This window comes from Narcine bancroftii, chromosome 8 (genome assembly GCF_036971445.1).
Source record: "Narcine bancroftii isolate sNarBan1 chromosome 8, sNarBan1.hap1, whole genome shotgun sequence".
Lineage (NCBI taxonomy): Eukaryota > Metazoa > Chordata > Chondrichthyes > Torpediniformes > Narcinidae > Narcine > Narcine bancroftii.
The window spans coordinates 141,471,845-141,494,009 of NC_091476.1; the positions used below are offsets into that span (position 1 = coordinate 141,471,845).

Below are 22,165 nucleotides of genomic sequence, written 5' to 3' on the forward strand. Positions count from 1 at the left end.
CAAAAGAGTGGGGGGAGGGGGGTGGGTGAGGGGTAGTGAAGGCAAGAGATGATAGGTGGAGAAAGGAAGGAGTGGACAGCAGCAATGAGGGGGAAGAGGGATGACTGGGTGGGTGGAGGAACAGGAAAGACAGACCCTCCCCCTCTCTTGCCTTTCCCACCCCCCTCCCCCCACTCTTGTGTTCAGACATTTGCCAGCATTTTCTCAGACTTTGATGAAGGGCTCAAGCCCGAAATGGCAGTTCTGTATCTTTACCTTTGCTACTTAAAGTTTGATGTGCTGAGCTTCTCCAGCAATTTGTGTTTTTCTTCAACCACGGTGTCTAGTTTTGTGATTTACTTCTTTACACATTTAACCATCCATCCATCTTTCGTGCCATCCAAAAATAATCATATTTCAAATTAAAAATTTAGCACAATAACAGGCTCTTTCGGCCCATGAGCCCCAATTGACCTACAACTACCATAAGGTAGGAGGAAACTGGAGCCCCTGGAGGAAACTCGCATAGATACAGGGAGAACGTACAAACTCCTTACAGACAGTGCAGGATTCAAACCCGGGCCCCTGGTGCTGTTACTAACCGCTACTCTAACGTGCCATCTGACATCATAATCATACAAAGACGATGATTTTCAGACCAGTTTGAGCAGCTTTTTGAAGTTGATCTATAGATGAGCGATTGCCTGGATTTATCCTTTCTAGCTCCCTTTGAAGCCAAATCAAGTTTTTTTTAAAAAAAGCTTGAATTATAACCATATATGACATAGATCAAGTCGGCTGGAGAAACAGCCTGCAGATATCTTACCTTTAGGAACCTTAAAAATACTTGGGTTTACATCATGGTCCAAATCGTTGTAGTCTATTTCATATTTGTCATAGTGTGAACCAAACAAGGTATTGTATCCCTTCATCTCATAGTGGACGGGGGCAGGCCCATCCGTGGTGTTGGCCACCCACAGGGTGTAGGTGTTCTTCTTCTTGCCCTCATAAGTGACATACTGCCACACACTGCAGAGTCGTCCCTTCCAGTCCTCTTCCCTTAGCAACTAACAAATAAACACATACGTACACATGAGAACCTTGCTGAAATCTGGTAAATCTATTTAAAAACAAACTGGTTGCCAGATGAAACTGTTGGAGCAGGTATAATTTCAACATTCAAAAGGCATTTGGACAGAAACATGGAAAGGACGCATTTAGAAAGATACAAACATTTTTGATAAAAATTTGTGCAGAATGAGAAGAGAAGACAATTGTATACCTTTTCCTTAAAAATAGAAATTTATAATGCATTCAAAAAGAAGAATTTTTCCTTTCTTTCCTTTATTTCTATTTCTTTTAGGTTGTTTTCTTTTTCTTTTGTTTGATGTTATGTTTTACTAAACATGGATATGAAATTGGATATGATAAAATGTGCGTTGGTCTTTTGAATTATGTTCATATTTGAAATCTTTTTCCCATATTTTAAATATATTGTACATTGCATAATTGTTGTGTGGCGGTACGCCATTAGGCAGGTGAACCGGCCGCTTGTCACACACATGGCGGGGCAGCCAGCCAAAATGGCGCCGTCGGGGGTTTCCTCCCGACCTCGGCACTGGACTCAGAAGCCCGCACTTGGAGACTCACGTGATGCCCCGGTGACGTTGGGGCCCCCCAGCGAGGTTCTCAGCCATGTCCGGGCTGGGAGTATAAGACCAGCCAGACAGCCTGCAATAAATCGGTTTTGCTCACTGAACTCAATCTGTCTGGTTGTGTGATCCTTCAGTTAGCAGCGTAGCTGCCGCTACAATTGGTGACCCCAACAAGTTCAAAGATCTTTTTTTAATAATTTTTTATTTTTCCACACTGTGAACCATAACAACTAAAATATGTACAAACGTTTCTCATTAAATATACACAATAGCATTTTCCCCCTTTCCTCCCCCCTCCAAAACCAATATTCAACATATACAATACAATAAAACCATAAAACAATGTCTTCACACAAATGAAAAACAAACCATAAAAATGTGTCATCTACTTTTATACACTAAATCAAATAGTTTTGTCTTTTTATCATTTTAGGGTATGGAGATCCGATGCAAGCTCTCTCTGTTGTGTTCCATGTATGGTTCCAAAATTTGTTTGAACAATGTGACTATTTTTTAAATTATGTTATTTTTTCCAATGGAATACATTTATTCATTTCCATGTACCATTGCTGTATTCTCAGGCTCTCTTCCATTTTCCAAGTTGACATTATACATTTTTTTGCTACAGCTAAGGCTTTCATAATAAATCTTTTTTGTGCATTATCCAATTTGAGGCCTAATTCTTTATTTCTTATGTTACTTAAAAGAAAGATCTCTGGATATTTTGGCATGTTATTTTTTGTGATTTTATTTATTATCTGATTTAGTTCTTCCCAAAACGTATTCACTTTTGTACATGCCCAAATTGCATGTATTGTTGTTCCCATTTCCTTCTTCCAGCAAAAACACCTATCTGATAATGTTGGATCCCATTATTTTAATTTGTGAGGGGTAATGTGAAACCAATTATACTGTATCATGCGTAACCTTGTGTTTATTATATTCTTCAAAGTTGCAGAACATAACTTTTCCCATACTTCATTCTTTATCTTTATGTTTAAATCCTTTTCCCACTTTTGTTTAGATATATAGCTTATTTCCTCATTTTCCTTATCTTGCAGCTTAATGTACGTTTGTTATAAATCTTTTAATTATCATTGTGTCTGTAATCACATATTCAAAGCTGCTTCCTTCAGGTAATCTCAATCTGTTTCCCAGTTTATCCTTTTCTCTCCCATTCTCTAAAGGAAAGGTTGTCTATTGTAAAAGAGATTAGTGAATTTTGCATCAATAACAATTTTGATATTTGGTAATTCATTTTTTTCCTTTCTATGTGGATCTTCTTCCATATATTAAGTACATGATGCAATACTGGTGAGCTTTTATATTACACCAACTTTTTATCCCACTTATAAAGTATATGTTCTGGTACCTTCTCCTCTATTTTATCTAGTTCTACCTTAATCCAGTCTGGTTTTTCTCTCGACTGGTAAAAATCTGATAAATACTTTAATCATGCGGCTCTATAACAATTTCTGAAGTTTGGTAACTGCAAACCACCCTGGTTATACCTCTGTTAATTTATCTAATGCTACCCTCAGTTTCCCCCCTTTTCGCAAGAATTTCCTTATTCTTTTTAGTTCATCAAAGAATTTCTCTGTTAAGGGAATTGGTAATGTTTGAAATAAGTCTTGGGGACACATTAATTTTAATGCAGTTCATCCTCCCTATCAACGTTAGTGGTAGTTCTTTCCAAAGTTCTAAGTCTTCCTGCACTTTCTTTATTAGTGGCTGATTGTACAAATGGGTTAAGTTATTGTCTAACGTTATTCCTAGGTATCGGATTGCTTGTGCTTGCCGTTTAAATGGTGATTCTTTTTTTTAAGTTCTGTATAATCCATATTACTCATTGGCATCACCTCACTTTTATTTGCGTTGACCTTGTACCCCAATATTTCTCCATATTCCTTCAATTTCTTATGCAATTCTTTTGATATCTCTCATTCTGTTAGGTATACTATGTCATCTGCAAATAAACTTATTTTATACTCCTTCTCCTTTATTTTTATCCCTTTTATTTTGTTTTCTATTCTTATCAGCTCTGCCAATGGTTCTATTGCTAAGGCGAACAATGAGGGGGATAATGGACATCCCTGTCTAGTTGATCTACTTAATTTGAGTTGGTTCAATACATATCCATTTACTACTACCTTTGCCAATGGTCCATTATATAATGCTTTAATCCAATTAATATATTTTTCTGGCAGATTGAATTTCTGCCAGATTGAATTAAATAAATAGTTCCACTCTACCCTGTCAAAGGCTTTTTCTGCATCTAAGACAACAGCTACTGTTGGTTTCTTATTTCCTTGAGCTGCATGAATTAGATTAATACGTTTACAGACATTATCCACTGTTTGTCTTTTCTTAATAAATCCAGTTTGATCTTGTTTAACTATTTTTGGTACACAATCGGCCAATCTGTTTGCTAATAATTTTGCTATTATCTTATAATTGGAATTAAGTAGAGATATTGGTCTATATGATGCTGGTGTTAATGGATCCTTCCCCTTCTTTGGTATTACTATAATTATTGCTGTCTTACACGAGTCTGGCAAGTTTTGTGTTTCTTCTAACTGATTTATTACTTCAAGGAGAGGAGGAATTAATAACTCTTTAAATGTTTTATAAAATTCTATTGGAAATCCATCCTCTCCTGGTGTTTTATTGTTCGGCAGCTTTTTTAATATATCCTGTAATTCCTCTATTTCAAATGGTTTTATCAGTTTGATTTGTTCCTCTTCTTGCAATTTTGACTGTTCAATTTTAGCTAAAAAACTCTTCTATTTTATTACCTTTCCCCTCATTTTCAGTTTGGTATAATTGTTCATAAAATTCCTTAAAGTTTTCATTAATTTCTGTTGGGTTATATGTGATTTGTTTGTCCTTTTTCCTTGATGCTAATACAGTTATTTTAACTTGTTCTGTTTTAAGTTGCCAGACTAATATTTTGTGTTTTTTTTCTCCCAATTAGTAATACTTTTGCTTTGTTTTCATTATGTTCTTCTCCACCTTGTACATTTGTAATGTTTCATATTTTATTTTTTTGTCTGTCAATTCTCTCTTTTTCTTTATATCATCCCTTTTCACTAGTTCCTTTTCTATATATGCTATCTCCCTTTCCAGCTGCTCTATTTCCCGATTGTAATCCTTTTTCATCTTTGTTGCATAACTTATTATCTGTCCTCTAATGCAGTGGTTCCCAACCTTTTTTATGCCCCGCACCCCTAAAAAATTTTTAAATATGTTCTCACACCCCTTAAAGTCCCGCTCTTTGCTCCTTTCCTCTCTATTTTTATCCTCCAGCTGAGCATTCTGATGCTGGACGACCCTCAGCTGTTCGTGTTGTACCTGCCCACTCTTCAGCTGAGCCCCCCTCCCGCCGGTGTTCACTTTTTCCTTTGATTGTGCACTTTTGTTTGGCTCAGAGAGCCATTTTTGGAGTGGTTCGTGACTTCGCAGGGCACTCACCAACTTTGGAGATCGGCTGCTCTTCACCACCACAGCTCCCTGCTCCTTCGTGCAGGTAAGGCCTTCTTTCTTCTCCGGTGATTTTTCTTATTTTTTTCCCATTAATCTTACTTTCTCTTTCTTGGGTGCCACCTTCTTAATTTTCTCTGTTTTGTATCTGTTGAGCCTTGTATTTTCCAAACTTTTTTTCTTTTTTCTGGAGAAGGCTGGTTCAACCCGACCGACCACTACTCCATCACGTGACTCTTCCCCAGGTTCAAACGTCTTTCAACCCGACATGAACGATCCTTCGACCAACATTATAGCCATCAAGCTTCCTGACTTCTGGGTTCAGGAGCCGGAGATCTGGTTCAGCCACGCAGAGGTTCAGTTTCACCTCTGCCAGATTTAATCGGATTCAACCAAGTTTTACCATGTGGTCGCCACCCTTGACCAGGCTACCACCAAACGAGTGCTGCACCTCATTCAGCACCCACCCGCAGAAGTACGCGACAACCAAGCGGGTGCTCACCAGCTCCCTCGGCCTCTCCAGGCGCCAGCATGCCACTCGGATGCTGCGCCTCGACGCCTTGGGGGACAGAACCCCAATCGAGTTGATGGACGAGATGCTCGCGCTCATGGGCGATCACACCAACTGCCCACTCCTCGAGCGGATCTTCCTGAACCATCTGCCTGAAGACATTCGGCCGTTACTGTCCCAGGAGAGCTTCGTCGATCCTAGGAAGGTTAATCAAAAGGCTCAGGAGCTATGGCTCAAACAATTCCCAGAGGGCTCAGCAGTCCAGCAGGTTACGAGTCACGGGCATGACCACGCCAAGCCTTCCTCTAGTGCTGCGGTGGAATACCTGAACCCTGCAGAGGCCTCAAAGAGCATAGCCAGAAGCAAGCCATCCACTTCAGGCCTCTGCTTCTTCCACCAGCGCTGGGAATCCAAGGCTCGGAAGTGTCGTCAGCCCTCCTCGTTCCAGGGAATCGAGCAGGCTGGTCACTGTTAATGGCTGCAGCAGCTGGCCAAGAACACAGCCTTCTCTACCTGCAGGATTCAGTCAGCAGCCGACGCTTCCTCGCTGACACCGGGGCCCAGATCAGCGTCATCCCAGGCACGGCCATCGAGTCCCGGAACTGGCCTTGAGGATCTCCCCTCCATGTAGCCAATTCGACGGAGATCTGAACATATGGAGACAAGAACATCCACTTCCAGATCAGCCAGCGGAAGTTCTCATGGAGGTTCACTGATTCGTCCCTCCCAACCGCTATCCTGGGTGTCTACTTCCTCCTCACCCACAGACTCCTGGTCGACATTCAAGATAGGTGACTGGTAGATACCTGTACCTTCCAATCTGTTTGCCTCAAAGCCTCCCGCACAGAGCAGCCACAGATGGCCAAGGTCAGCATGCCCAAGGATGAGTTTCCATCACTCCTCAAGCTGCATTTCTCCGCTCCCTCACCTCGCCATGAGGTGTTTCATTACATCCTCACCCAAGGCCCACCGGTCCATGCCAAGGCACAACGGCTCCCGCCGGATAAGCTCCAGATAGCGAAGGAAGAGTTCTTGCATCTGCAGGAGCTGGGGATCATTCAACGCTCTGACAGTCCTTGGGCCTCACCGCTCCACCTGGTCCCAAAAGCCTCTGGCGGCTGGCGCCCCTGCGGAGATTATCGACGGTTTAACAACGCAACAGTACCTGACTGTTACCTGATCCCTCACATCCAGGACTTTACGGCCAACCTGCTTTCGATCATGAGTTGCCGGGCATGTACCTGGCAGTGCGTCATTTCCGCTATTTCTTGGAGGGGAGGCCTTTCACGGTGGACTGGTTAAAGCCAGCCCGCCTCGACCCCACCGAGCCAGTAGTTGTGGCCCAACCCAAGAAGCAAGGCTGCCCGGCAAAAAAGGACATTGGTGCCAGTTCTGGGGGGGGAGGAGGAAGGGGGGGGGCTGTGTGACTGCCATTAGGCAGGCGAACCAGCCCCGCTTGTCACGCACACGGCGTGGCAGCCAGCCAAAATGGCACCATCGTGGGTTTCCTCCTGACCTTGGCACCAGGCTCAAGACGCCTGGTGACCCACGTGACGCCCCGGTGATGTTGGGCCCCCCCCCCCCCCCCCCAAGGTCCAGGGTGGGAGTACAAGACCAGCCAGGCACCCTGCAATAAATCAGTTTTGCTCACTGAACTCAACCTGTCTGCTTGTGTGATCCTTCTGTTAGCAGTGTAGCTGCCGCTACAGTTTATATATTAAATATCAATATAAATATTTTAAGAAAGATACAAAATGACAAATGGGACCAGCCATCCTGTATGACCAGCTAGTGATCTCCAATAAATATAAAAACTGTTGCATATGCTCAAATTCTGAAATAAATGGAGAGGTTGTTCCTAGGGATTCATCCCAGTCAAGTGTGCCAAGTACAAGGAGTCTCCAACAATCCACTTCAGAAATCCAGATGGAGCAATTTCAGGCTCATCTGATTTTAGTTTTATACAAAAAATAAACACAGCAGGTCACACAGCATTCTTTATGCAGCAAAGATAAAAATACATAGCTAACGTTTCAGGCCTGAGCCCTTCATCAAGGTCTGAGCTAAAAGCAGACAGGCACCTGAATCAAATGGTGGGGGGTGGGAATGGGCAGAATTAAGGTGCCGCAGGTTCAACTGATGGTTCTAATCCTACCTTTAAACTCAACTGACATACTGAAAAATATTTCCTTATATAGCATGCAAAAGTTGATCATAATTGCTTTCGGCTACAATAGTCCAGAAAATCCATCAGTCAGTCACTAAAGTTCTGAGTGAAGACTTTATAGAGTTTTATTGCAACAGCATTAGTGCGTAATTTCAGCTTCCAAAATTCATTTCACTGATGTTGTAACAAATTTATGTTAATCTTTAATGTTAAATATTTCTTGTATACAAATGTCTTAGTAGATGTATTCTTAGTAAGTTAGTTTGGTGGGTTACAGGAGCATAAAGACAACACATTAGCATTTTAAACACATGGTTTTTTTTGAGATAGAAGACAGAAGCCAGTTTGAGACAAAAATGGATGCTGATGGAAGTTTGAGTCGAGAAGATGAAAAGGATTTATGATGGTTCTTGAGATTTTTGAAACAATAGGAACTATTTCGGAAGTGCCTATATAAACCCATGGCCATTTTATTTCTGAGGAAAGCAGACTTCTCAGAGACATACGTGGACTTAAATGGTTTTAACACATTAGTGTCAAAATACCTTATGAACTTCAAAGACAGAAATGATGTCACATACCATGTGACATAAGAAATGGGAGAAATATATTATCAAAAGGAGAGATAAAGAGTTCAGTTCAGTTTTGGAGTTTAATTACCAGAAACACACGGGTTGAAACCTTGTGAAAGAAAGGGTTAAGTTACAGTAACCAGAATTGGGTGTGTGTTACACCTGGAAAAAGGGAACACAGAATCCGTGGCTTTGAAACAAGGAAGACCACATTTGCAATCTCTTTGGAAAAGAGGACAGATTTCTACTAGGTCTATATTTGTATGGCCACTTCCATTAACCCTTGTCTGGGTTTCTGAATTTATCAGAGAAGAAAATAGCCACATTGTGAGTAAAGAGGGTTGAAGATGTGTTTAAAAGCACTTTATAATTATTTATGAACTGAGAATTGAAGACCTTCAAGCAAGACTAAAATGAGTTGAGCTTTTAAAGATCGACTTTTCAGAGTGGGAGTTTAATTACACAGACATACATACATTTACATTTGTGGATAGTGGGGTTAAATTTAGAGTTAAGTAAGTTTAAAGACAAGAAATGCTATGTTATTAATAGTTTAATTTTTTTTTAAACTATCATTTTGAATTTACCATTGTCTGGTGAATTTTCCATTGTTGTTCCTGTGTTAGTACTAACAAAGTCCCAGAAAAAAATTAAAAGAGTTGTTAGTCCATAACAACATGTACTGCAAACATTCCAGGTATTAATGTTTCAACCCACAAGAAATAATAACTGTTTCTTTCTCCATGGATGTCCTGGATTCAAGGAGTTCTAATGCTGTTTTTCAACTTCCACTGTCCACAGAGTCATTTAAGCAAACAGTGACCATTGGGAAGATGAACACCATGTCACACAGCACTCAAGGACCTTATACCTTTCCTCATCACACTGAACCATTTAAAAAAAAAGCCAGGTGCATGCAAAATTCTGGTGGTGACTCAAAGTCACAAACCCTGGAAGTACTCTCCAATAAATGCATCAGGAATCATAACCAGCTCTGCCCAGCATTAGTGTAAGTTTATTATCTGGTCATGTACAACTAGTCAAAACAATGTTTCTCTCAACCACAGTGCACCCACATACATCATACACAGCATATTGTAGTGTATTGTGCTTACAAAGTAAATGTACAAAAATTTCAGAATAATTTATTCTTTTCATTGAGAGTTAGGCACTTGAATTCATTTTTCAGCTTCTTTCTGTCATCGTCTCCTTACCTGAAAACCTTCCAAGTCTGGAAAGAGACTCTGTGGGAGGATGGGATCATCGACGGTGCCATTCACTTGGAAACATTTGATGACATTTATCTCAGTTTCCGTGGTCTCAGGGGAAATCTTGTAACTTATTCCAGCTGGCTTTTCAAATCCGTGCTGCAATGTTATAACCTGACCTGTTAATTTGGGAGAGGATTTGTAGAATCTGACAAGAAATAACCAGGGTGATATAAATTGCTGAAATTGCAACAAGCTCAGTCTCAGTACATCATCCACAGACCATCAACTACCTTTAAAAAATGATTTCTGCTGTGTTGAGACCCTCAGCCAAAACAATTAAAATAGCAACAAAGATACACAAATTATTTAACAGATTATAAAATATGACTTTAATTGGTGCCTGAAAACTCCAAGAGCTGAAGTCAAATGATACATTTTTCCACCACTGATACAAGAACAATGGATCCACAGGGTAAACTTGGCAAATGTTTACATCCTGGGACCCATCACAATACAAAAAAAAGGCTTGTACATTTTCCATTGAACTGAATACATTATGTCTGTTACTCTGGCCCCTCCTTCATATACCACCTCTCCCCCCCCCCCCATCAGAATTGGATCAGCTGTGTATATTTCTCTTCATTCACCTTCCCGCTATGTGTCTCACTGGCAGAGCAGCTTTACTGCCCTTTCCCTTATCTGTTGACAAAGTGATGATGAGTTGCCTTCTCAATCGCCATCTATCTGACAAGCACGCCCCAGGATTATAATCCATTTTCACGTCAAGATGATATTCAACTGAAAAGTTGGGGATGGGGTGCTACAGAATGGAGGAAAGAAGAGACAAGAGCAAAGCCTGGTGCTGGGGCTTGATCTCGTTCTGAGATAGAGGAGATGCAGAGAAGCATTACAATGATCAGGACCGATAATCACCAAATGGCAGAGTGAGGAGATCACAGGGTCAGGGAATCAAGGCCTTGGTGATAGTGGTGAGGAGTAAAACGTGAAAGTCTGCAGACACCATGATTGAAGTAAAAGCACTGGGGAAAACTCAGCAGGTCGAACTGTGTACTTTATATCGCAAAGATAAGGTACATAGCCAACATTTCAGGTGCTAGCCCGTCATCAAGGTATGAGCAAAAACATACCTGTATGATAGTATGCTTGATGACCTTCTAGGTTTCCCCATCTTTGTGTTTTTAACTGCCTTAGTGGTGGTGCCACGATCTTTTAGGATGAAAGGCAGGTAAAGGACTCACTGTACACATCTGTCATTGGCCAAGTCAGATTGCCCTAGGACTGGCCAAACACCATCAGCCCAGGACAACCCGATACAGATTCCCCTGCAAGGCTTTAAGGGGCATTATCCTGTACACCCCAATGCAAAGTTGATACATGCTGGGAAGGGTCAAAACTTCCAGAGTGAGGTGAAACTACCTAGAAACAGACACTATCCCACTGGACTTTGGACAAGAAGAAAGATTTCCTGTCTCATAATCATTATGTGAAAGTGTCTTCAGACTGATGTTTCTTAATCCATGGGATAGCAGTGACAGAAACACAATGCTCTCTCAAAATTTCCATGAGGGCAATTCTCATGACATTTTGCAACTAGAAAAAAAAGTACAGCAGAACCATACCTTGATAGTACTCAATACGGCTGACCTTGCCTGTCACATTGTACCAAGCTTCAAACGGTTCTTCAATCTCAGTATATGGTAGCGACAGAATTCCTGTAAGTAAAGAATATAACTTTTAAACCACAAGAGGAAAATCAATGTCATCCATTAGAGCAAGTGCCATCCTATTTGCACGCTGGAACAAATTAATCTCTCATGGTATGTTGCTCTGGTGCAAGGGTACAGGATAATACAGATTGATTACTGAGGGGGGGTGGGGGCCGAAGGAGAACAGTCAGATGTCATGGTTGATGTGGGGACCAATGACATGGGGAGGAAAGTTGTGGAAGTCATGCATGGCGAGTTTAGGGAGCTAGGAGCTAGGTTAAAGGACATGACCTCAAGGACAGCAATCTCAGGATTGCTACCAGTGCCATGTTGTAGGTGAGGTAAGAAATAGAATTATAAAAGTAATGGAGCTAAACACGTGGCTGAAAACATGGTGCGGGACAGAGGGCTTTAGATTTGTAGATAATTGGGCAACATTCCAGGGAAGGTGGAAAATGTATTGGTTTCAAAATAATTATGGAGAAAAATAGGTCTGGACCCAGGGCTGAGATTTTTGATTGGAGGAAGGCTAATTCTGAGGAGATAAGAATGGATTTGGAAGGTGTGGACTGGGATAGTTTTATGGGAAGGATGTAGAAGGAAAATAGAGGGCATTCAAAGGTGAAATTTTAAGGGCATAGAGATAGTATGTTCTTGTAGGATGAAATAAAAAGTTAAAAGTTTTAGGGAGCCTTGGTTTTCAATGGTTACTGGAAATATGGTTCAGAAATAGAGAGAGGTGTACAAAAAGTATAGACAACATGAAGTAAATGAGGTGTAAGAGGAATATAAAGAATGTAAAAAGAATCTTAAGGAAAGTAGAAAGGCTAAAAGGTGATATGAGGCTGCTTTGTCAAGTAAGGTGAAAATAAATCCAAAGGATTTCTACAGATATATTTGTGAGGGATAAAATTGGTCCCCTAGAGGATGAGAGTGGATGCTAGGCATGGAGAGATTTTGAATTGGTTTTTTTCTTCAGTATTTATTAAGGAGAAGGATATTGATCTGTGTAAAGTAATGGAAATAAGTAGGGAATTTATGGAAACTATGATAATTAAAGAAGAGGACGAACTAGCACTTTTAAGGAAAATATATGTGGATGTCTCCAGGTCCTGATAAGATATTCTCTAGGACCTTGATGAAGGTTAGTGTAGAAATAGTAGGGGCTTTCATGGAGATATTTAAAATGTAATTAGTAACAGGGATGGTGCCAGAGGATTGGAGGGTAGCTCATGTAGTTCCATTGTTTAAAAAAGGTGCTAGGAGTAAATCTAGTAATTATAGGCCTGTAAGTTTGACATCAGAGGTGGATAAGTTCATGGAAAGCATTCTTAGAAATGGTATATATAAATATTTGGATAGGCAGGGTTTGATTAGAAACAGTCAACATGGATTTGTGAGGGGAAGATCATGTTTGATAAACCTTATCAAATTTTTTGAGGAGGTTACTAGGAAAGATGATGAGAGTAAGGCATTGGATGTTGTATATATGGACTTTGGTAAGGCCTTTGATAAGGTTCCTCAGGAAAGGTTAGTTAGCAAAGTTCAATCGTTAGGCATTAACACTGAAGTATAAAATGGATTCAACAATGATTGAATGGGAGATGCCAGAGAGTAGTGATAGATAACTGTTTGTCAGATTGGAAGCTAGTGACTAGTGGTGTGCCTCAGGGTTCAGTATTGAGTCCATTACTGGTAAATTGAATTAGTAAGTATGGGGATGATACTAAGATAGGTGGAGCTGTGGAGAATGAAGAAGGGTTTCAAAGCTTGCAGGGGGATTTAGGCCAGTTAGAAGAGTGGGCTGAAAGATGGCAGATGGAGTTTAGTACAGATAAGTGTGAGGTTGGGCTAATCAAAATTGGACATACATGGTGAATGGAAGGGCAATGAAGAGTGCAATAAAACAGAGGGATCTAGGAATAATGGTACATAATTCCCTGAAGGTGAAGACATGTTGAGAGGGTGGTGAAGAAACTTTATGTTGGCCTTTAGAAGTCAGAGCATTGCTTATAGGAGCTGGGATGTTAAGTTAAAATTTTACAAGGAATTGGCAAGTCTAAACTTGTACAGTTTTGGTCACCAAAGTATAGGAAAGATATCAACAAATTAGAGAGGATGCAGAGAAGATTTACTCAAATGTGCTGAGGTTACAGAGTCTAAGTTATAGGGAAAGGTTAAATGTTAGGTCTTTATTCTTTGGAGTGTAGAAGATTGAGAGGGGATTTGATCGAGGTATTTAAAATTATTAGGGGTATAGATAGAGTTGAAGTGGAAAGGCTTTTTCCTTTAAGAAAGGGAGAGATACAAGCAAGAGGACATGAGATGAGAGTTAGGGGGCAAAAGTTTAGAGGAAACATGAGGGGGAGAGTGTTGGGTGAACGAGCTTCCAGACTAAGTGGTGGAGGCAGGCTCGATATTAGCATTTAAGGAGAAGTTGGATATGTATATGGATGGGAAAGGAATGGAGGGTTACAGGTTGACTGTAGGTTAGTTGGGTTATGTGGGATTAAGTGTTCGGCATGGACAAGTTGGCCTGTTTCTATGCTGTAATTGTTATATGTTTATAATCCCACAGGTGCAGTGGCCTGGGGTTAATCCTAATCTCCCAATGTGGTCATTTCTTTTTCTCTGCACGACCATTGGGCTTCCCGCTGGTGATCCAATTTCCTCCCACATCCCAGAGATATTCAGTTGGCAAGTGAATTGGTCACTGTACATTATCCTGAGTGTGGGCAAAATGATCCAGAGGTTCATGGCTACAAGAAAGAGAATGAGTTGCAAGACAACAGGGAAATGAGCGAGAGAGAGCGAGAGGCCCCAACTGTGCAATCTTCTTCTTTAACCTCCACCTCTCTCCTCCTTCACTGGTTCCCATCACGTCAAATTTCTATAGGAGCTCTATCAAGAACATCCTGACCGGCTGCATCACAGAATGGTATGGTTGCTACAGAGAAATGGATCAGAGGTCAATCCACAGGACCATAAGAGTGGTAGAGAGGATCACTGGAGTCTCCCTCAGCCCACCCCCCACCAACAATGACGTGATCGAAGAGATCATTGTCTGAAGAGGATTCACTAAATCATTGAGGACCCCTATCACCTTGCACTCAGTCTGAAGTATATCTGAGGTATCTTCCAGCTACTCCAGTGTAGAAAGAGATACAGGAGTACCAGTGCCAGCATTGGTACTGGAGAAACAGCTTCTTCCCACGGGCAGTGAGAATGCTGAATGACTCATACAAATTTTAAAATTTTTATTTACAACATGGTAGAAACTGATTCCTGCCATTTAAACCCATGCCAACCAATTTCAAATATTTAATCGACAACCCCCGTACATTTTGAAGGGTGGGAGGAAACTGGAGCATCCAGAGGAAACCCACACAGACATGGGGAGAACATACAAACTCCTTACAGAAAGCGCCAGATTTGAACCCAGGCCACTAGCACTGCAATATATGTTCTGCATATGTATTGCTGGTCTGTATATGTGTTATGTTTGTATGAATGTATGAGAATGCTGTTTCATCAGGTTGTTCTGTACTTGTACAATCAGATGACAATAAACTTTGTTCCTCACAAGCCTCTTCCCAAACAAGTTTTGGAACACCCTTGTGGCTAAATGTTGGGATAATGCTCCTACAAAGCACCATGCAACAATTAGATATGCAAGAGTGCCATATGCAGGAAATGATTGTAGCTTTTCAGAAGGCAGCCACATGCCCACCGCATCTAGCTCTCTGAGCAATCCTTCAAGATGAAATTGAAATCAATCTCATTTCCTCAAATCCAGTCTTACGATTGTTTTAAAATATCATGTGCTCATGACTAAACCACTAGATTTGCAGCAGTTTATCTTCCATCTGCTGCTAAAATTGAAGTAGCCCAGAAACATACTTGTGTTTAGGTTGTCCAAGCTACTTGCAGTGTGACATGAAGACCAATGGTTCTCTAATACTGCTACACTGCTGTGGAAATCAGTGGCTCAGCCACAAGTTCAGTGATGTGAAGGTCAAGTCAAGTTTATGGTCATCTGATTATACAAGTTCCTTTGGTTGTTCAGCATTCTCACTGTCATTGGGAAGCTCTGATCCTCCTGTATCTCTTTCCCTGGCAGGAGCAGCGGAAAGATACTGTATGCAAGATGGAAAGGGTTCTTAATGATTTTGCCCACCCTATTCAGACAATGATCCCAGTAGATCACATACGGTGGGGGGGGGGGGGGGGGGAAAGCAGACCCCAATGATCCTCTCTGCCACTCTTATGATCCTGGGTATTGACCTCCGATCAATTTCTCTGAAGAACCGCATCTCACCGTGATGCAGCCAGGACACTCTCGATAGAGCTCCTATAGGTTTACATAATGGTGGCCGGTAGCCTTGCCCGTTTCAGTCTTCTCAGGAAGTGATCCAAAACAAAGCTGAACCTTTGGAAGAAGTGAACATGACAAAATAAAAAGTCCCATACACTTCCGATACACTTCAGTCTGCAGCAAGGCCCGTGTCTCTGCCCAGCGAACAATCAGTTCAGTGAACCTGATAATTCAGTGATGTCTACTGGGCTTCATTAGTCGGGAGATCGAGTTCAAAAAGAGTCGAGAGGTTATGTTGAAACTCTACAAATGTCTGGTGAAACCACACTTGGAGTAGTGTGTTCAGTTCTGGTCACCTCATTATAGGAAGGATGTGGAAGCTATGGAGAGGGTGCAGAGGAGATTTACCAGGATGTTGTTTGGATTGGAAAATAATTCTTATAAGATTAGAAGAGATGAGACGTTTTTTCTTTGGAGTGAAGGAGGATGAAAGGAGATTTTAATAGAGGTCTACAAGATTCTGAGAGGCATGGTTAGGTCGGGAATAGCATCAGGGAATATCTCTGCAAAGTGAAGGGAGGAAACTTTAGGAGAGACATCAGGGGTAAGTTTAAATACAGAGTTGTGGGTGCCTGAAATGCCTGGCCAGGATGGTGGTGGAGGCTGAAACATTAGGGGCTTAGACAGCAACATGGATGAAAGAAAAATAGAAGGTTATGGGGTAGGAAGGGTTTAGATTTTTTCTGGTAGGAATGTATAGGTCAGCACAACCCTAGGAATATATTGGGGTGGCATGGTTACCACAGCAGTTAGCTCAACGCTGTTACAGCGCCAGTGGTCAGGACCAGGGTTCCAATCCCGCGCTGTCTGTAAGGAGTTTGTACGTTCTCCCCGTGACTGCGTGGGTTTTCCCCAGGGGCTCAGGTTACCGCCCACCCTTCAAAATGAACCGGAAGTCTGGATTTATTGGGTGTAATTGAGCTGCATGAAGTTGGGGGCCAGTTACCATGCTTCATTGAAATTTAAATTTAACATCAAGGGCCAAAGGCCCTGTGCTGTGCTGTAATGTTCTATGGCACCATTACATTTCATTGCGACATTTTATAGGGTTGTTTGGTAAACAGTTGAAATCATCACAGCCCCTTTCACAATTTCAGCAACTGCCACAAAGAAGGACAACTGGTGAGACCAGCTGAAGCCCACATTCTTCAGCATGGATCCGCACTGTTGGAAGCAAAGCCAGAGTGAGTCAGGTTTACCCTCACATTTCTGAGGTCAGACTGCTTCAATATAACTCGCCACTTCTCATTCTACACGGTCCAACAAAGGTTCAAAACATAGAATTCAAAGAATTTGATAAAGATACTTTGAGCAACTTTGTCAGTTCCAATGAAGGCCTGGAAACATTAACCATTTCTCATTCCACAGATACAGGTACCCATGTGTAATGTGACAGTGGTGGGGGGTGGGGAAGAGACTCTTAGGTTTTCCTAAGAAGTCTGTATTGCAAAGTGCATCATCTCTACATGTCAAGAACAAGCAGTTACAAAATAAATTTATTTTCTTCATTTCTCAAACTCTGCAAGAGTGAATTTTATTGTGGCTTTCAAATATTGGAATTTGTGAATTCTCTGTGGACAAGTTGTTGCCTGACTAGTTGTTGCGTGGAGGTCACCTGCACTGACTGACTAGTTATAAAGTAAAAACACAATGCTGGAGAAACTCAGCAGATCAAATAGTGTACTTTATATAACCAAGGTTTCAAACTTGAGCCCTTCATTAATGTATGTGCAAAATGAAGGCAGGTGCCCGAATCGGGTGCTGTCTTGGGTAAACTTGTACCTCTCATTTTGTTCGTTTTAGATTGGTCACAGTGTTTGAACTACCGAAAGAAAATAGACACACACACACCGAGAGCAGTTCAGTTTATACAAATGTTTATTACAAATTCAAAAGCTGATTTCACACTACAATATGCAAGCCCTTCCCAACTATACTTATCAATGCTTGGACTGGTCCCAACTGCCGAAGCAAGGCAACGACTGCACACTTGTAGTAGGTTGTCAGAGCGCCAGTAGCAGCTTCTCCACCTCCCCTGACCGGGACGTTGGCTGGACTCCAGAAGTTCTTCTTCTTCTTGCTGAGAGAAGTTGCCACCTCTCGGAGAGTCTCCTAACTTCAGCAGCGGGACCATGACTTATATTACCCAAAAACTGCTAACCCAAGCGCCTATTCCCAGCACAGCAAGAAAGATAAGCAAGCAAGCTAGCATGCTAGGCTTCTAACGAATAACATAATTTTCAGCTTATCACTTTGAATACAATGGTTTATTTTGCATCAAGGCTAGGCCTCTGACAGTCTGTGACCAAAACAAGCAGGAAGATTAAATGTTCTTGGTACACAGATGTCCTTTCGTCAGATAACTGCAGCTCTGGCCCCTTGGTGGAATTTTGCTTATGTCTGCTGATTCTAAAACACAAGCAGGTTCTCAGCCTTGCAGAACCCAAAGCTGCAAGTTTTTAAAAAAAGGTTCTCAGCTCTACAGAACCAAGAGCTGGGTATTGTTGGAATCTAGGGGTTAAAACAGTATGAAATAAATGATTAATCAATAAGTTTATTTGGACTGCATGAGTCAGGGAAAGAGGAATGTGGCTAAGTGGCTGTCACAGCATGGAGCAAAGTTGGCTGAACAAAATTGGCTGCTCCCAAGATACAGGGAGAGGATATGCATAAAACGATTTAGGAGGAATGCTCAACTGAAGGAGGTGGGAAGTAGCACAGGAGACACAGGCCAGATCAGAACAAAGAATGGCCCGCAAGAATCAAAGGGAATGGAAAACCAGTCTAGGAGGAAGATTAAGGCACGAGGAGGTGTTAAAGAGAACAGCAGAAATTGGCCAGACAGGGACCGAATGGTGATTAGAAATATCTGGGGATGAATTAATTTCAGATCTAAACAACAGGATAGTCTGGCCTGGAGGATTAACATGGGAATGCTACACCCCAGAAATCTGCAAAACAGGAGATGACTTGTGATAACCCTTATGCAAAAAGATCTAGCAGGGAAAACAACTTTTGTTCTGTGTGATAAGATTGACCTATATAAACTGTGCCAACTGGACAATAGGGGTCAGTCTCGGGGAGTAGCTCACTGGCAGGTGACCTATGAACTAACAGACTGACCCAGAGCTCTGTTAAGTTTTATTCTTGTGCTGTGCTGTGTGGTGTAATAAACTGACTGTTGAACCGAATACCTTCTCCTATCACTTCATTCAACGAACGCGCTGGACTCAGTTCACACATAGACTAAATTAAGAGTAAATAAATTAAAGCCAGAGTCCAACAATTTGGTGACCCCGACGTGATGAAGATGGAGAAGTGACGGAAGAAAAGATACGAAACACCGGTCGATTGTGGTGTGATGATAACAACAAGTGACCATTCAACAGAGGGAGGTAAGCAGACGCCTGTTCAAACGAAGTTCTGCTATTGGCAAAGATAAAATTGTGTGTTGTCACTACTCTGCAAAAGACCTAGTTAAAGACAAGAATAAAACAAAGGAGGTTGGAATCCCTCTACGGAGGTTGAGGTCCCTCTAGGAAAAGGAGGTTGGAATCCCTCTACGGAGGTTGAGGTCCCTCGAAGAAAAGGAGGTTGGAATCCCTCTACGGAGGTTGAGGTCCCTCGAAGAAAAGGAGGTTGGAATCCCTCTACGGAGGTTGAGGTCCCTCTAGGAAAAGGAGGTTGGAATCCCTCTACGGAGGTTGAGGTCCCTCTAGGAAAAGGAGGTTGGAATCCCTCTACGGAGGTTGAGGTCCCTCTAGGAAAAGGTTGGAATCCCTCTAAGGAGGTTGAGGTCCGGTTGGAATCCCTCTACGGAGGTTGAGGTCCCTCGAGGAAAAGGAGGTTAGAATCCCTCTACGGAGGTTGAGGTCCCTCTAGGAAAAGGTTGGAATCCCTCTAAGGAGGTTGAGGTCCGGTTGGAATCCCTCTAAGGAGGTTGAGGTCCCTCTAGTAGTACGGGGTTGGAGCCCCTTGTAGCAATCTCGAGAGGTAGATTTAGACACTTGGCCAAGTAGTATAAGGTGTATGGGGTGATAGTTATTTGTTTCTATAGTGTGTAATAAGTATTTGTTTAAGAATCGTGTACCATAGTAGTGTATAATAAGTATCTGTATAAGGTGTATTGTGTTATAGTTATTTGTTTCTATAGTGTGTAATAAGTATTTGTTTAAGAATCGTGTACCATAGTAGTGTATAATAAGTATCTGTATAAGGTGTATTGTGTTATAGTTATTTGTTTCTATAGTGTGTAATAAGTATTTGTTTAAGAATCGTGTACCATAATAGTAATAAGTATCTGTATAAGGTGTTCGGCATTTAACTGTTTTTTCATGCACACTGGTATTGTTGCTGTGTATATCACTGTATTACTCTCGATGTTTTAAGTACTTCTGAAAAAGGGGTAGCAGAGGTTACAGATTGTACTGTTTTACAGGGTAGAGAGGGCATAGAGGCAAGGTATTTAGAATACGGATCAGGGAAACACAGTGGGGATAGGCAGTCACACAGTGAGGCATCAGTATACACAGACTAACCGCAAAACAAACAATAGACACTTCACACAACCACGAGACACATAATCCCCCAGCTGGCTCTCTCTCTGATCATCCCTGAAGGGGAACACCTGTTTTCAGGGAGCTGCTGGTCATCTAGTGGTTATACAACGTGGGAAGGGACGAAGTAGATTGCAGGGTGTCAAAATCACGAACTCTAAAGGGTTAAAGATCGGAACAGAGATGGAAGGAGTAATAAGGGATGTAGGGCAAGAGTTCGGGGAAGACAGAGGAGTTCCCCCATCTGTAGACAGACAGTGGGAAAATACAAGGGATCAATTACTGGGAGGAGTACCGAAGGGAGAGGAGGTACAGGCTATGGCACGGTACGAACAGATATGGAGAGAGCTGCAGAATCAGGGGAAGGTTCCACGAGGGTTTGAAAAAATCCGGCTGTTACTGTACTTAGGAGAAGCAGAGAGGGAAGCATGATCACACACAGAAGACAGGGTCAGGAGAACCCTCGCTTCCCTTTGGGATATGCGTTGCGGGAAAGGGGGGAAGTACGGCTTCCAGAAAGATATAGACAGATGCTGCTAATTTATGAGGGTCCGCAAATTGGGGAAAGGTATCAACCCTTCTCATTCACTGACATGAATTGTATTTTGGACAAAATGCCACCTCCGACTGAGGGAGGTGGAGCGTGGATGGGAAAGTTCTGCCAATTTACGATGGGACATAAGATAGCCATAGGGGATTGGAGAGCATTATTGGGGAAACAGCTTGGGCTGTGGGAGATTCAGCAGGTAGAAATGATCGCAGGAATCACTAGGTGCCTCGATGCTGAGCCATTTGCCAACCATGCTACGGCAATAGGAGGGGCAATGACAGATAAGTTTCCCGTTCCCCCCGGTGTCATGCAGTCCCTGACCTTTTCCATAAAGGAGGATGAGGAGATCTCGACTTTTTTGAGTCAGTGTAGGGAGAGTTGGACTGATAAGGCAGGAGTACACCCAGCCACAGATCCCTTGCAGACTACACTCTTTAGGGCTGCAGTAACGAGTGGACTGCCAGCTGTAGTTAGGGAGGCATTAGAGAATAACCCTGATATTCCTGGCTGCTCGAATGAGCAATGGGAAAAACATTTGACCCATCACATGAAACGTTACAGGGCTAAGCAAAAGGAGGACAAACAAACTACTGAGTCGGCACAAGTGCAACTCCTTAAGCTTCAATTGGCAGAGGCTAGGCAAAAGGCAAATGAGGAAAAAAAAAAGATTTCCTCAAAGGGTGCGAACCAGATGATTCAGCAGCCACCGCAGCCACCACAAGGGAATGATACTAATTGGCACCTGGCCCCATATTGGGCACCGGGTCCCACCGATGGGGGCAGAATGGGAGGTCCAATGGGGGGATTCCGAGTAAGAGGGAGAGTTCGGAGTGCTCCACGAAGGCAGCCAGCCGTATGTTTTGGATGCGGTCAGCCAGGACACTTGAAGAGAGACTGTCCCCTAGTTTGGGAGCCTCGGGACCCGGGGGCAAGGGGCTATGGACCACCACAACAGGAGCCTTGGGTCCAGCCCCAGAGATCGTCAGTGCCACCCCCGGTACATCAGGCACCCTATGCGGCTCTAGCTCCGAGGAGACAATTCCCTTTGCTGACAGAGGAGGAGCAATATTGCCCACAGTGACGGAGCCCGAGCACCCACAAGCAGGCTAGGTTGGCAGACCCTTTCCTGCAGATTAAAGTTATGGACATGGAAGTATCCTTTTTAGTGGATACGGGAGCCAGATTTTCAACACTCACTGGCACTGAATTTCAAGATAAAACATCATCCTCTAGCGTCCAGCTGTTAGGGTTCTCGGGTACACCAGAAAATCTGCCGTTTTCTACACCACTAGTCACTTCTGTGGCAGGACAGACTTTTACACATCAGTACATTTTGTCAGCCAGGTGCCCTACCAATCTCTTGGGCAGAGACCTGTTGGTCA

At 42.4% G+C, this 22,165-nt stretch overlaps 1 protein-coding gene across 1 annotated transcript in view; it reads right to left on the reverse strand.

The window, feature by feature from the left end:
- Positions 1-22,165, reverse strand: part of LOC138741281 (digestive cysteine proteinase 1) — a 50,104-nt gene that overhangs the window by 17,700 nt on the left and 10,239 nt on the right. The window contains exons 3-5 of the mRNA XM_069895094.1: positions 11,216-11,308; positions 9,579-9,751; positions 806-1,046 (exon numbers count right to left, since the gene is read on the reverse strand). Of these exons, the coding sequence (XP_069751195.1) occupies positions 806-1,046; positions 9,579-9,751; positions 11,216-11,308 (507 nt within the window). The remainder of the gene's footprint in view (positions 1-805; positions 1,047-9,578; positions 9,752-11,215; positions 11,309-22,165) is intronic.